Below are 15,860 nucleotides of genomic sequence, written 5' to 3' on the forward strand. Positions count from 1 at the left end.
GTGAAGTTCCAGGGGCTGAGGTTTTCGTTTCTGATGTCATACCACTCCCTTCTCTGCAATCCCATAAACACAGGTCCTCCATCCCAAATTGTTATTGGAAAGGTATCCAAGGTCTTCCCTATAAAGCCATGACTCCCATCTTTTCAGAACTGACTTTCAGTTCTGAGAGGTCCCCATGCACAATCCTCCTTCCTGAATCTCAAAGGCAGCACTGCACCACCAATGAGAGAGATATGTGCATCTCAGGAGTGATAGGTCACTTACACTTGATATATACAGCCAACCTTCATTGAAGCACATTTCTTAGGGAGACAGAGTCAGGGGTAAGAAGCGGCAATAACACATCCCATTTAAGGAAGCTTTGCTTTTGTATCTACACCTGAAGGAGTGTGTCTGGGAATTCTCTCCAATCAAAACAACCAAGCCTTGTGCAGAGCTGACTCAGGAGGGGCTGGGGGCCAATTTCCTCCTCCTGTATCCCAGCTATGTTCCTCCCCACAGCTTACTCATAGATAGATATATTTTAAGGCAGGTGTCTGATATGCCCTCTTTCAAACATTTCCTGCAGGGAGGTGGACAAATGTTTGGCTTTCTGGGTGCAACTGTCATGGAAAATAGATACAAGGCATTAAGAGGTCAACGTATCTGAAATAAATTAGGTTTGGATGTTCCAGAGAGGAGGAAAACAAGCACAATGTAAGAGCACCCGCTATCGAAATCATCCAAGCAAGGTAATTTCCTCCTAGCTAATCAATAGGTGGCTCGAAGCATGTGTGTTTTTGTAGCTTCACCATACAGGAAGTGGTTCTATTTTAAAACTGCTAACAGCAGGTTTGTTTTGGAGACCTCTCAAATGCCTTAGGCAAGTCTTGAAACTTAAACTTTCGGACATACAAGCAGTTATTTATTCACAGAATGTGATGACCATGCTAATCAAAGAGCAGTTTCTTCCGTGGCTCATTTTCAGGGAACAACAGTCGGGACTGTTGGTTATGTAGTTTGGCCTAAATGAAGTACAGGGTTAATACCCAGAAAATATGAAACAGATCCGAGTCATGGCTGAAGTCAAGGTTGAAGAGTCTCTGGAATTGACTTCTAAGGACTTACTTTTGACATCTTGCTTTTGCTGTCTCCAGTTAAAAATGCCAAATTATTAATTTCATTCTGAATCACAAAATTTTGCTCTTCCCTCTTGAAGTTCTAAATGGTGGGAAATAAAAAAGCAAACATTATAAGAAAGCCTCTCAAGCTTTCACAGCCTTTCACAACCATCCTAAATCCAGGACCCAAAGGTGTCCTTACGTGAGATTTACACCACAGGATGAAGACCTCTGCCACCATGCGGAAGAGCTGGTCAGAATCAGCATCGGGGCTTTTGAGCCAGTTAGATCTGGGTTGAAAAGTAAATGAACAGGTTTATGAAATTCAGTAAGGATTACAGTAGTCACACCCTCCAAGTTGCACCAGCAGACACTTACCCAGTGAAAACTGCGTTCTCACATGCAGGTGATAATCAGGGAGACTAAGATCTTAAACACTTAGATGCAGGTATTAAATGGGGTAGACATTTTTGAAGGACCTACAATTACCATTTCTGTTTTCAATCAAAGGATTCAAAAATTATTTTAGCAAACAGATGTCAGAAATCAACATTTCAAATTTGTCATATATAGGTTTCATTTCTTTTTTAAATGGACGAGAGGATTAAGTTTAAGCTCTAAATTTGGGGACAGAACTCTTAATACATAAGGGTGGAAAGCCCAGGAAAGTCTTGGTCACTATGACTTCTAGTTTTGCCCTTGACAATTGTCATTGTCAAGCCTCCGAAATTCTGAGCACTGTAAACAAGTCACGCCTATCTGGTTTCCTTTCAAACCAGATTTATAAAAGAAATACGTAACAATGTTTTTCACGGTCATTTGAAGTGTATGTGCAGAGACCAAATATCTCCCATGACATCCAAAATTATTTGGAAATTCCATAAAAATAGCCATTTTTTAAAAAAAGACTTATTAAGATATATTACAATTATGATTGTGATATTGTGGCTAAATTGAGAAGAATTTTTTTTTAAGTTTTCTTACCCCTAAGTGCCTTATATATTTGAATTAAATTATACTTCTAAAGGGTTAGGTAAGTTGCCATTTCCAAGTATCTGCAGAGAGTAGCTCAAAGGGAAAACATAACATTTTTCTCTCCATAACATTTCTTACACCAAATATGTGACCCCCTCCTCATTATGCAATTCTCCGATGATCCAGATGCCAATTAGGCATCCTACAATTCAATGACATTTACTACTTGGAGTTATCACAGACACCACAGGCGAAAGTCCCAGTCCCACAAAATGGTTTCAACTTCAAACACCAGTCCCAAGTCTCAGGTTGACCAAGGCTGTAAATCAGGGGGTCTGATGGCTTCTTAGGTTCAATAATTTGCAAGAACAGCTCACAGAACTCAGGAAATCACTTTACTATTAGTTTATTATAAAATATGCAATCTAGGAATAGCCCAATGGAAGAGATGTATAGAGCAAGATGCAGGGAAGGGGTAAGGAGCTTCCAAGCCTCCATCCAAGTGCACCATCCTCAAGCATTTCCATGAATTCCACCACACAGAATGTCTCCAAGCCCCACAGTTTGGAGTTTTTATGGAGGCTCAGTTACATGGGTATGATGGGGGATATCACTTGTCTTTGTTAATTCTATCTCCAGCCCCTTTCTCCTCTCTGGAGGTCAGGGGACACAGATGGAGCTGAAAGTTCACTCATCTAATCATATGGTTAATTTCTCTAGTAACCACCCCTCTCCTTCCCAGCATCACCTATTACCATAAACTCAGTTGAAAGAGGCATATGAGTGATGAAAGACATTCCACTCTAATCACTCAGAAAAATCTAAGAGTTTTAGGTTTTAGGGATGAAGACCAAACATATTGTATCACAATATCGCATTGTCACTCACTGGAGTTAAATTGTTTATTGTCTTTCTTAGGTTAAAAAAATATTTGACTCTCCCAAAGGACATGAACAATCTGATGCCTCTTGTCCTATTCAGGGTAACAGCTAAAAACAGCAAATTCCCTCCCAGTTCCTTGGGAGGCTGAGACAGGAGGATTGCAAGTTTGAGGCCAGCCTGGGTAGCTTAGGGAGACCCTGGGTCAAGCAAAAATTTTTAAAAAGTGTGTGTGTGGGGGGTGGGGCAGGGGCATAGAGCTGTAGCTTGGTGGTAGACAGCTTACTTAGCATGCATGAGGCCCTGGGTAACAAAACATCAAAAACCCAGTTGCCTTCCCTAATCCCTGGGGACAGACTGAATTGCCTGGGTAGTTCACATTTCCTGCCCATTCAGGGGCAGCACAAGGTTAGGGTAAAAGGGAAAACACTTTTTTTTTTTTTTTTTTGGTACCAGGAATTGAACCAGGGGTGCTCAACCACTGAGCCATATCCCCAGCCCCTTTTTGCATTTTTTTTTTTTTTGCAGGGGGTGGGTACCAGAAATTAAACTCAGGGGCACTTGGCCACTGAGCCATGTCCCCATCCCTACAGGGTCTCACTGAATTCCTTAGTACCTCACCATTGCTGAGGCTGGCTTTGAACTCACGATCCTTGCGAGCTGCTGGGATTATAGGAGTAGGCCACTGTGTCCGGCCTAAAAAACTCACTTCTAAAGATCGTTTACTTAGCCTCCCTTGAGAGATGCCCAGGTAACTAAGCTCCAATCAATGAGATCAAAGTGGAAGTTGTCCAGTGGGCCTCCTGGGAAATCTTTCTAAAAAGGAATTACACAGTGGAAGGTGTCTTTTTGCCTCTTCCCTATTGCTTTCATACTTTGGGATGAAAATATGATGGCTGGAGCTCTAATTGGTGTATTATACCATAAGGTAACTTTGGAGAAGGAAGCCAGTGTTAAGGATATAGAGACCACAGAGTGAGGCTCTGTGATGAGGAATAACCCCACTGGCCTTCGAATGGCTATCTTTGGACTTCTTTTATATATGAGATTAAACTTCTCATCTAGTTAAGCCACTAGAGTCACGTCTCCATTACTAGCAGTCAAATTCAATTCAGACTTGAGGCTTAAGATTGATAATGCGTTTTGATTTCTTCCGCACTGATTTTTCAGGAGTGCTCTTTCTGGGTCAAGTGTCTAGTTTTATCAGAAGTGCCAGCTGTTCATTCTTTGGTGTTTGGGTTTAAATGAGCTTTGTACGTCTGTATTATGGCTGAGTGCAAGAGGTGAGGGTCATATCCTATCCTGACAAGGAAAAGTACAGCCTACAGGAGTGTCAGGAAGCAAGAGCTCCAAGAACAAAATCTTAGGTAATGTTTCCTGGTGGGAAAAAGAAGAGTATATTGTCCTCTTTGCCTTCCTGTGGGGATGAAGTTTCAGATGAAAAAAAACTTTGTTTTCACCAGCCTTCTTCTATTCTTCTTTTTCTAGTGAAGTTCTTTCATGTCCAGAGAGTCGAGTGTAAAGAACATCTTATTAAAAGTTCTCTACCAGGCACATAGAGCTTCTGCACCTGGCCTGAAGCCAGCCCAAGACGCTGTTGACAGGAGAACAGAAGATCCTGACCCCACCTCACCTCATCTTTAGACCCAGTCTGCCCCAAGAGAGGCTCCTCTCCTCCCTGTTCCCAGTCTTCCAGAGGATTCACCATCTATGTCAAATCTAGGCACATGGTCCTTTTGGAGATACTCTGTGATTCGCTTTTATCATCTGCACTGCTTGCTGCCAAAGGCAGTTGGAAAATGCAAGGTTGTTGGTGAAGAAGAAATCTGGCTTTAGAGGTAATGGCCTGGGAATCTGCCAAACATAGGTGATGACAGAAACAACCAAAGTAGCTGAGATAACTGAGCTTTTTAACAAGCATTAAGAATATAATCTTGGGGCTGGGGCTGTGGCTCAGTGGTAGAGTGCTTGCCTGGCAAGTGTGAGGCCCTGGGTTTGATCCTCAGTACCACATAAAAATAAAATAAAGGTATTGTGTCCACCTACAACTAAAATATATATATATATATAATCTTGAGCCAGGAGCGGTGGCACATGCCTGTAATTCCAGTGGCTCAGGAGGCTGAGACAGGAGGATCGTGAGTTCAAAGCCAGCCTCAGCAATGGTGAGGTGCTAAGCAACCCAGTCTCTAAATCAAATACAAAATAGGAATAGGGAAGTGGCTCAATGGTCAAGTTCTCCTGGGTTCAATCCCCAGTAACTCCTCCACCCCTCTCCCCAACACAGTAGAATCTTGGGTGATGACAAGAGTAAGGTGACTTAGACTTGCATTTTCAAAAAAGATAAGTCAACAACTTTTGAAAGAAAGCAAAGCCAGGTTCCTGCATTCTTGGGTCATGTTGACTGACTTGAAGCTCAGAGCTTTTCTCTGCCTACTTTCAAAACTTCTTTCTGCTTTGTTTCCCTTTGACAGCTTGGGGGTGAGAGGGTGTTTCTCAGAAAATCACACTATAGGTCATTTAGCTCTAAGTTTTGAATGTTTCTGATTCCAGGAAAGGAGGCTAGAAAGCTGTTGCTCTTACAGAGAGACTTGAATATTCTATCTTGACTTGCATCTCCTGGTAGAATGAGATGGAGAGCTGATTTACTGGCTCTCCTTCCACTATGCCTAGAGTTCCTACTCATTTCTAGTCAGATTTAGGCTGACCACTGACCAGTGAAAGCAACTTCTCTTAAGAGGAGTGTTCCAGATACCAAAGAAACTTCCAACATTGTCGGATAGGGCTAAGGAAATACAAAGGTTTGATATGAGAGGGAAATCAGGGGTAGGGAGGAAAAGAAAAGAAAGATGAATTTTGTGTGGCTTTAGAGAGCAAAGTTAGAGCCAACGGGTAGAAGTTAAAGATTGAGCTCAAGATGGTTTGGACTGTTTAAGCCTGGAATGTGACTGCATGCAGAACAAGGATGTCTTCTGTCCTCTATTTCCCTCCATTAACCATGGTGGACAAACAGGCAGGAAATCCTCTGCTAGGAAAAGGAAGGGGTGCTTATCCATCCAGCTGGAGGTAACACAAGGTGACTGTATCTACCTGCCAACACCACAGTTGCATCATTCCAAGTCAACTAATTCTTTTGGAAGGAGGACTTGAAGGAGGTAAAGGGATTTCTAAGCAACACGCGTGTGGCTGTTATACTCAGAGAAGAGCAGGGGATGAATGAATTAATGATGATCTCAAAGACTCTCTGACATTGCCATTTTTAGCAACTGTCAAACACTGTGTAAGTAGAACATACTCTGTCTTCATTGTCAATAGTGACAAATCCAATTAAAGAGCTATTTCAGGAGCAACCTTACTCCACTTTTCTGTTTTCACCTCAAACCCTATCAGATTTCTTCTTTAAACTGCTAACGTAATTATGTTACCAGAAATGATCAAAAACATGACCCTCAAAGCAGGGTTTCTTTTGTGAAAGTGTGAATTTCTATAGATATGTAAGGGGGAGAATATATATAAGCGCACACACATATATTTATATGTATTTATGTATATGTATGAATGAGAGGGGGAGGGAAAGTATGTGAGTGTAAGATGTTTACTTCGAATATGCTAAATATAAGTAATCTCAGGTAAATTATTTTAAGTAAGTAACAATCTGCCTTATAAAATAAGTATAACCAGACCTATCTACCTCCCCTGGCAGAATGGGATACAACTCAAAAAGTCAATAATGTTCTCTCAAATATTCCTGCATCCCTTCAATGTCTATAATGGGTATCTTTATTTATTTTTTGCATGGTGCTGAATATCAAACCCAGTGCCTCACGCATGCTAGGCAAGCGCTCTACCACTGAGCCACAACCCCAGCCCCCTAAATGGGTATCTTAAAATTAAGCATTCCCAAATTTATATCTTAGGACTTTAAACTTCAAGAGGGTGGTGTGTGTGTGTGTGTGTGTTTATATAAACCATGTCCATACATTTCCCTTTGTGTCTCTTCCATTTGGATGTTCCCAAGTTGTATTCTTTCTAATAAACTGGTAATAATATTAAAGTGCTTTCCTGAATGTTATAAGTCAGTGTGAGGAGGATGCCAGGGAAGCCCCTGTATTTTTACTCAACCCAGAAGTGTGGGTAGCCTCAGTTCCCCATTTGTGGCTGGTATCTGAAGTGGTATGGTCTTGTGGGGTTGAGCCTTTGAACTGTAGGGTCTGCACTAATTCTGGGTATTTGGGTCAGATTTAATTTAGATAGTTGGACACCCAGCTGGTAATGAAGAAATGGAGAACCACTGTGGAAAAATGATATACATTCAGTTTTAGGAAAACAGATAAACAAGCAAACATCAAAGGATAAGGGTTTTTAATTTCTTATCCTAAGATTTGATGAAAATGTAGTGCTCATGCTGTCAATACTCTTTATTATAATTTTACAGTCTTGTAAGCTTTCATATTTCTGAAATAATAGTTCATAATAATTGTTCATAATGGCTCAATTAAATTTCATATGCCAAATGAACATATTGAGATTGTGGAAGGAGTGAATTACATAGAAAATGTCTGGCATTACATGAATTAACTTGTTTAATTATGACCCTGGAGTCCTTCAACCTTTGAAGTCTGTGGAACATGTGAGATGATGATGAGCTGGGACATGCAGCCCTTTCCAGAGTGAGCATCTGACCACAACCCCAGGGAAGTGACTGATGAGAGAAAAGGAGGGGTGCATGGATCCAGTGTAAAGGGGTGAAGCTTCAGGGAGAGAGGGGGATTTTGGGTAACCATCCAGAAACACTTAAGGTGGGGAACAGGTTTTAAGGAAAGGGAGCAGTAGGTTCTACTAAGCTCATTAATTATATTTATATATTTTAATATACATTATATAAGTGTGTGTATGTATATATAAATATATATATATATATATTCCCCCTCCCTTCTAAATGATACCCACGTTAGGACAGAGACATACACCATGGTCTCTCTCAGTTTTGAATCAGAGCTATACAAAGTTTTTCACTAATCCCAGTTATTATCCCTACGTTTAGCTCCAGTCTCACTGATATTTCCCCCAACACATCACCAGTCTCAGTTCTCATTATATGAGAATTATGTGTGTTCATGATCTCCCAACACCATGGCTGTTCGGGTATTGTTTTCTTCTCTAGGATGCTGTTCTCTACATGCCTCATATCAACCACATAGTCATTATCAATAACTAACCTCCCAACCCCATAATCATGCTTTCATGCATTGCACTCTGTGATCACCATCTTCTATCCATGCCTAGACTCCAACAATCCTTTGATGCTACTGAGACCTACAAGTTTTTGATCCTTTGCCTATTCAAGGACATTAGCTTCTTATGTCCTCCTCATCCAGCTTAAACTCCATGGTCATTAATAGAGAAGAGTGATAACAGAGGTTGGGAAGGATAGAGGGGGGGAAGACAGATAAAGAGGGGCTGGATCTGATCAGTGTATGCTGAATGCACGTGTTGAGATACCATGATGAACCCCACTAATATGTATAATTCATACACGTCAATAAAAAAAAAAACATGGTCAATCTTTATAATTACCCTCCTATATACACCCTCAACGCCCTAACCCATTTTTGTCATATTCACTTTGCAAAACCCCTACTCTGGTTAAATACAGCTCTCTTCCTACTCTGGGCCTTTATGCTGCAGCTGAACGTGACTGGAGAAGACCACCTGCTGAAGGGCCTCACTTTAAATTCATAATGCAGATCTGAGCAGAGCCCTAAATGCTGCCTGATAATCATATTGCATTTCTCTGGTTCATCTCCTCTTCCACTCTCCCTAGCAACTGCCTTTTCCCTACCTTCACTCCCAGCTGATGATCTTGCTTCCTGCTTCACTGAGAAAATGGAAGTAGTCAGAAAATGACCCCCACAGCTCCCCATCTAAAGCAAGCAAGCTGTGCATGTATGTACCTACCAATCTATCTGGATAGGTGGGTGTATATACATCTCTGCCAGCAGTTCTCCTGCCTGCTGCTGTGGATGAACCACGGAAGGCTGACCCCTTGCCTGCTTAAAGGCATTGCTTTATAAATTATTTTTCTTACGTGATCCAGTATCCTAGTCTCAGTTCTCATTATAAGCAACATTTGATGTATGGGTTTATTCTCTATTCCTAGAACCCCTTTAGGTAGCTGGCCCTTGGGATACTATATTTTATTGTTTGTCCTGCTGTGCTATTGGTTGCTCTCTTTTGTAGTCTTATTCGCTGGTTCCTCTTTTTCTGCTTGAATTCAATGTTGGGGGACACGAGGGTTCAGTCCTAGGAACTCTTGTCTCTCTCCTTCAATCCTTCACATTTATCTCTGCCAGTCTCACAGTCCTTAAAGACTGCATTATGCATTATCAAAGTTGATGACTTCCAAAATTTGTATCTACTCCACATCCCTCTACTGAACTCTGGACTCATATATTTAACTACTCAAAAAAAAAAAAAGCTAGCTTTCTTCTTCTTCTTCTTGTACTGGGGATTGAACCCAGCAGCACTTTGCCACCAAGCTTCAGCCCCAGCCCTTTTTTATTTTTTATTTTGAGACAGGGTCTAAGTTGCCGAGACTGGCCTCAAACTGGTTCTCCTGCTGCAGCCTCTGGAGTTGCTGGAATTACAGGCAAATGCCACCACGTTGATCAGTCTAACACTCTCTAGAAACATGTATGACTTTCCTTTATTCCCAATCTGGATATCCCTAGGGCTCTGCCTGCAAAATAGATCTAGAATCTGACAACTTTTGTCAGCCTTTACTGCTATCACCCTGGCTTTAGCCACTATCAACGTAAAACAAAACAAAAAAACCTGTGGTAAACTACATACAACATAAAATTTATCATTAGAAACATTTAGTACCTTTACAGTGTTGTGCAAACACTATCACTCTCTAGTTCGAGAACATATTCATCACTTCAAAAGGAAACCCAAGCCTATGAACCAGTCACTCCTCATCCCTCCCTTCTGCCTCAGCCCCTGGCACACAACTCATCTGCTTTCTGTCTCTTGATCACCATCAGCTCTTGACTGGCTCATTGTGAGTCCCCCAACTCATCTTTCACTTACCTATTTGTCCTTCCCCTTGGTATAGTGCTCCAAGAGTCAGATCAAATCATATTTGCTAGAAACCTCCACTGCCTATCTCTCTAGAGTAAAAGCCAGAGTCCTCACAGTGGCCTCCAAGGCCCTGCACTCATTGACCACCTGTGGCCTCCCCAACATCCCCCACTGTTCTCCTACCCCTCATTCCAGCTGCCCTGGCCTCCCTGGCATGCCCCAAGCCTCCCTGGCATGTCCCAACCCTCCCAGCATGCGCCTTCCTTAGGTCTTGTACCCCATGGTCCCTCTTCCTGCAACACTCTTGCCCCAAACCTTTATGACTCCCACATTCACTTCCTTCAGGTCTTTTCTCATGAGTTGTTTTCTCAGTACTATACTATTTTAAAAAACTGACACTGTACCCTACCATGGCACTCCTAATTCCCCTTACCCTCCTTTATATAATTTATTTATGTATTTTGCTTATTGTCTATGCTCCTCTACTCCCAGAAGGAAAGCTCCTTAGTCCAGAGAGCTTGTCTGTTTTGTTCACTCGTAACCCAAATGCCTAGAACAGTGCTTGACACACAATCAAGTAACACCTGAATCTGAATCTGAATGTGTGAGTGTCAGCAGAGGGGCAAAAGTGGGTCCCAGTGACACTTATTTGACCAGCTCCCCCAACCCATGGCAGCCTGTGAGCATGTGTGCCTCAATCCATACAGAATCACTGTCAAGAAAAGCACTGCCCAGAGGTCCTGCAACAAAGACTACTGTGGGAGGACGGGTGGTAGCCGCTGTGACCTCCCTGCATCTCACCATCAACACAACCCAACACCATTGTCCATCCTATTCCCATTCTGTGGCCCAGATTTACCTTGGAAAGGGGCAGGAGGGCTTTCAGAGGTCTCCCCCATACCTGTTGTTGTCCACATAGCGGATGAGCATGGGGTAGAAGGCATAGAGATCTCTGCAGAGGACTGCAAACTCGTCCAGGATGAGCAGCTCTGCCTCCTGTGTGTCCCCTTTGCCATCAGCTTTCAGCTGCTCCTCCTCTTGTACCGTCTTGACCGCCTTCTTCTTTAACTTCTCCAGAGTTGGGATGAAGTGGCTTCTCAGCAGGTCAGGCCTAGCTTTGCTGATGATCGGCTGGGCGAACACTGCATTTACAAAGAACCAGCTCCTCAGTTCAGGTATTACAATAACGGACAGTTGATGAGAATCAGAAAATCAGGGAAACCACTGCCACAGGATGGTGCCTGCCTCTCGTTCCCTCCCTTAGTCTTGATCTCAGGACTTGCCTCTCATAAATCCACTGGGAGGGTAGAGAGGCCAGAGTTGCTGCAGAAGCAGGTCCTACCCTGCTCTGTTCCTCCTAGCCTTGGGGATGCTGCCACCTGCAACTCACATGTGCACAGTCTCTGCCACTCCTCCCTGCTCATCCTAACAGACTCGCTTGCATCATTTCATAGTAGGTTCATGTTGGGGTGGGCCACTAGCTATACCTGCAGTCCCAGAAGGAAGCCTTTAGTTAATAAGAACCAGTACTATGCTGAGCCAAGTCTAGGCAGCAAATACATGTCTTCTGTTGAGTTGATGGATGTGTCAATTACCTTGATGTTATCATCACACACTGCATACATGTACTGAAATGGCATACTGCACCCTATAATATGGACAATTATTATGTGTCAGTTAAAAGCTAAACTATTCTAAAAATCAACATTAATATATGTGTATTAATGTGCATATATATAAGTGTGCATGTGTATGTATACACACACACACACACACACACACACACACACACTTTCTGGTTATTTTATAGAAAAATCCATTAAAAGCACAACCAACCAACCTCAGTTCTTAGCCGTTAGTACTTGAGAGCTGCCGTTCTACTTACTGCCTGAAGGCCTTTCTGGGCCTGGAGGGAGGCAGTACTGTTAATTACAGTTAAAAATGATTTTTTTCCCATATTCTATTGATTTGACATTGATTATACTATTAGACCAAGGATATAGAATATTTTGAAGATGAAAATCAGAGAAAAAAGTTAAATAAAATGAATAAGAGTCCTGAACCACTGACAATGTACATTCAAATGTATATTTCAAAGGTTATTTAGCTTAGGCCATTTCAATTGGAAGCCATCTATGTTTCAAAAACTTTTCTTTTTAATCTGATATTTTTATTTTATAAGAAAGACAGTTTTAGGAAGGGAAGGTTGAGAGACTTTCCATAAGATGCATTAACTGAGAAATTTTGACTGCTTAGCCCTTGCCGAGCTGCAGCTCTGGTTTAGACCTGAAATCCTAATGGCCATACCAGTATAGGTGACTGAGGTCACTATTAAAATGTATTTTGTTGAATCCCTAAGAACTCAGTGCCCTGAGATCTGGTTTTGCCTGTGGAATAAATAACAGGCTAAAGTTCAATGCCCATCAGTACCCCTCACGCAGTGCTACTTTTCCCTTAGCACCTCTATGGAGGCAAGGGGGCAGGTTCTAATTTCCTGCCTTCCCTTCCTTTAATTCAGATGTTTGGATTAGAGGTCATCAAGAAATTACTTTATGGTTAACAATACTTTAAAGCTAGTGGGTCATTAGTGAACACCTGCTCTACTTGTTCACGTCCACAGAAGCCTACATTATCTAGGAGCCATCAACATGAAAAGTGTTTATAATTTCAATCTCAGTGCGTTTCTGGGACAGGAAGGAGGAAGTGAATTTTATTCCTTGGTCTTGCAGAAGTCTATCTATTCATTTGTCCAGATAGGTCATTTATCTCATGTTGAGCTAGCAGTCCCCTTTAACCTAGCTATTTGTTAAATGCTATATGTTTTTTCCCCCACAATTTTTTATTGGTGCAGTATAGCTGTACATAATAATGGAATTTGTTGCTACATATTCACACATGCACACAATGTAACAATATAGTTTGGCCAATACCACTCTCCAGCACTGCCCCTCCTTCCCCATAGCCATACTATTTCATGGTGTGGGATATTATAGAGGGAGGCTGGTGCTGATGGGCGGCAGTATCCACACTGTAGGTCCATCAAACACAATGTCTTTGCCTTAGCGTCTACCTCCTCATTCTCTAGTTTGACACAGGACATTGATAGTCATGGTTTCTATACTGTAGAAAGTAAATTCCCTTTCTAATCTTTTTCTTTTGGGAGGTTGCTTCAAGAACAGAAAATTGGCTAAAAGCCTGCACTAAGAGCCTATTGCATGTAAGAAATTATACAGGGACCCAAATAAAAATAGGAAAAACCAATGAAATAAAATAGGGCTGCTACTACAACCTACATTAGAGAAGATCTTAGAAAGCATAAAGTGAAATGCAGAGTGACATTAAGGACCTTCCGTGCAGTCCAGATAGGAGTTTTATGAGTGTGGAGAGCACACAAGATCACTTATCAAAAAAACCAATGGACAATTATGACTATAAGAGAAAATGGGGTTCTTAAGTACCAAAAGCAAATAAAGCTATGATTATCAGAGTGGAGTTTATCAAGAAGGGCTTCCTGGAGATTTGAGGGGGCTCAATTAGCTGATGAGTGGGGCAATAGCATTGGTTTCAGGAAGCTCTTCAGGGGCACATGCTGATTCTGTTTACTGTTAAGCAACTGGGAGGTGGGAAGTTTAAAGATGGAATACAGCTTATTCTAAACCATCTTGGTATTAACAAAAAAGATGAAAAGAGCATCTAGCTACTTGGTTCTTGGGTCAGGGGCTAGGGAGAAAAGAGATGGTTACCTGCAATGCGCTTCATCCAGGAGGCCTCGTCGATCCCGAGGTTATTGTTGATGATTTTTAGGATGTTGCCCAGGATGAGACTGAGGTGTTCAGAGGTCACCTTGGTGCAGCAAGGCCCTGTGCTGGGGGGCAGGTTCTCAGGCCCCCGCTCCCACCAATAGGACAGGTAGTTGCACAGCATGGGCAAGATCACCTCAATGACATGGGGCATCTCTGTGTACCGGGCCCCTGATTCAGCCAGGTCATTGATTTCCTTCATCAGGCCTTCCAGCTGGGGGATGTCAGGACACATCTCTTCCACAGTGTCTGGCATCCCCAGAACTGACCGAGAGGGCACAAGAAGAAGAAAGGCACAGTAATTCAAAAACACAATGGGCACAGCCTTTTCTACCATTGCCCGCCCGTCTTTAGGTCTTTAGATATAAATTTCCACCCGGGAGCCTCCGAGGAGTGAGGTTGCATGTGGAACAGCTTTAGTCTCCCAGCTGTCTATGTATAGACTGCAGCTCCCAGAGGCTACTTTCCTAGAAGCCATGTTGAGGTGACAACACCTAAACAGATGGCTACAGAAAAACAGCTAAGACAGTTTAGAAGACCTCTCTGTGATAAGGCCAGTTTTCTGGCTTCTCCTTCCTGGCCTGTCTGCCTCAGACTTCATATATCCTAGTGCATCCACTGCAGGAAAGGCAGAGTCAGATGAGAACAGCAACTAATCGTCAGTCAGTTGTCAAATCCTCATTCAATAGCCTGGATTGCATTTGTATGATCTAGATACACCCCAATCAAATACTCCTTCATCGGGACCAGAGACAATATTTGTCATCCAAGTAAAATTTGGGAGGGAAAAAAAAATCACACTTTCACTGATTTCTGGCTTTACAACAGAATCTATTAGTGACCTCTGGTAACTTCACTGCTTTCCTGTCAATTGCTTAAGCTGTTTTGCTTCTGAAGGCTTATTTACATGGAATAGTGAGTTGGTCTTATCTTTTCTTTACGCTCTATGATTGAGGTCACTTCTTTGGACAAGGTCAGATGGAATGAAATAGAAACAGACATAGTTCATCGTCAAACCAGGGAAGGTGGTCAGATTCAAAAAGTGAAAACAGAAGCCAGGGGTTATCTGTCCTGCTCTGCTTAAGGTAAAAGAACTTCCTTCCTGCAAGATAGGAGGAAGATTAGAAGTATATTGAGGGTCCTGACAGGTGGAAAGATAACAAAGTCTCTGAATGAAGAGATACAGAAAGCTCTGGATAAGAACCATAAGTACTACGAAGCTAGAAAAATATGAGGCATTCTCTGGTAACATCAATTTCACTGGAAGATTTTAGGAAACTATTTATTTATTTATTTATTTTTGGTGTGTGTTATACTAGGGATAGAGCACAGGGCCTTGTGAATGCTAGGCAAATGCTATACCTCTAAGATATATCCCCATTCCTTTAAATTTTTTTTTTTTTAAATTTTGAGATAGGATCCCACTAAGTTACCCAGGCTGGCCTCAGATATGTGAGGCCTCTTGCCTCAGCCTCCCGTGCAGTTGAAATTATAGGTGCCCACCTTTTATTTTTGATATTTGAAGCAAAATACAAAGTTATTATGAGTTTCTACAGAAAAAACAAAAGACTTCAAATAAAATTTTGTCTAGTGAAGTAGATATGTCTGAAGACCCTTTGCTATTATGGTTACTATTGGTCTGAAGTCTCTTCTCTAGTTTTTAGGCCGATGGGAATTAAAGGGTTAACATGTAGAAGAGGCCACACCATATCCTGTGGTCTTTAGGAACACTGACCAATTGAAAAGGACTATCTTGATTTCTCATTGATCAGAAACACAGAGTTACGTTGGCTAGGTTGGAGAGAAAGACTCCACAGCTGAGACAAGCCATCCTGTTGGGATAGGATGTTCAGTTGCAAAGCAATGGACCAGCAGCAGCCTCTGTGCTGAGCAGGCCACTGAAGTCCTATCGCCTTTTCCCTGGGGATGACTTTGTTGCTATCACTATAGCCCTTCAGTGCATGTGAGGCTAAAGATCTCTTTGCCCTGGAATGTAGGAGTCGACCGATGTGTTTTAGGATCC

At 42.1% G+C, this 15,860-nt stretch overlaps 1 protein-coding gene across 1 annotated transcript in view; it reads right to left on the minus strand.

Moving 5' to 3' along the window:
* Ryr3 (ryanodine receptor 3) overlaps positions 1–15,860 on the minus strand; it is a 360,681-nt gene that overhangs the window by 51,606 nt on the left and 293,215 nt on the right. Inside the window, exons 66-69 of the mRNA XM_071607412.1 lie at positions 13,781–14,101; positions 10,939–11,179; positions 1,303–1,390; positions 1,108–1,200 (exon numbers count right to left, since the gene is read on the minus strand). Coding sequence (XP_071463513.1) covers positions 1,108–1,200; positions 1,303–1,390; positions 10,939–11,179; positions 13,781–14,101 — 743 coding nt within the window. The remainder of the gene's footprint in view (positions 1–1,107; positions 1,201–1,302; positions 1,391–10,938; positions 11,180–13,780; positions 14,102–15,860) is intronic.

This window comes from Marmota flaviventris, chromosome 2, assembly GCF_047511675.1.
Source record: "Marmota flaviventris isolate mMarFla1 chromosome 2, mMarFla1.hap1, whole genome shotgun sequence".
NCBI classification, from domain to species: domain Eukaryota; kingdom Metazoa; phylum Chordata; class Mammalia; order Rodentia; family Sciuridae; genus Marmota; species Marmota flaviventris.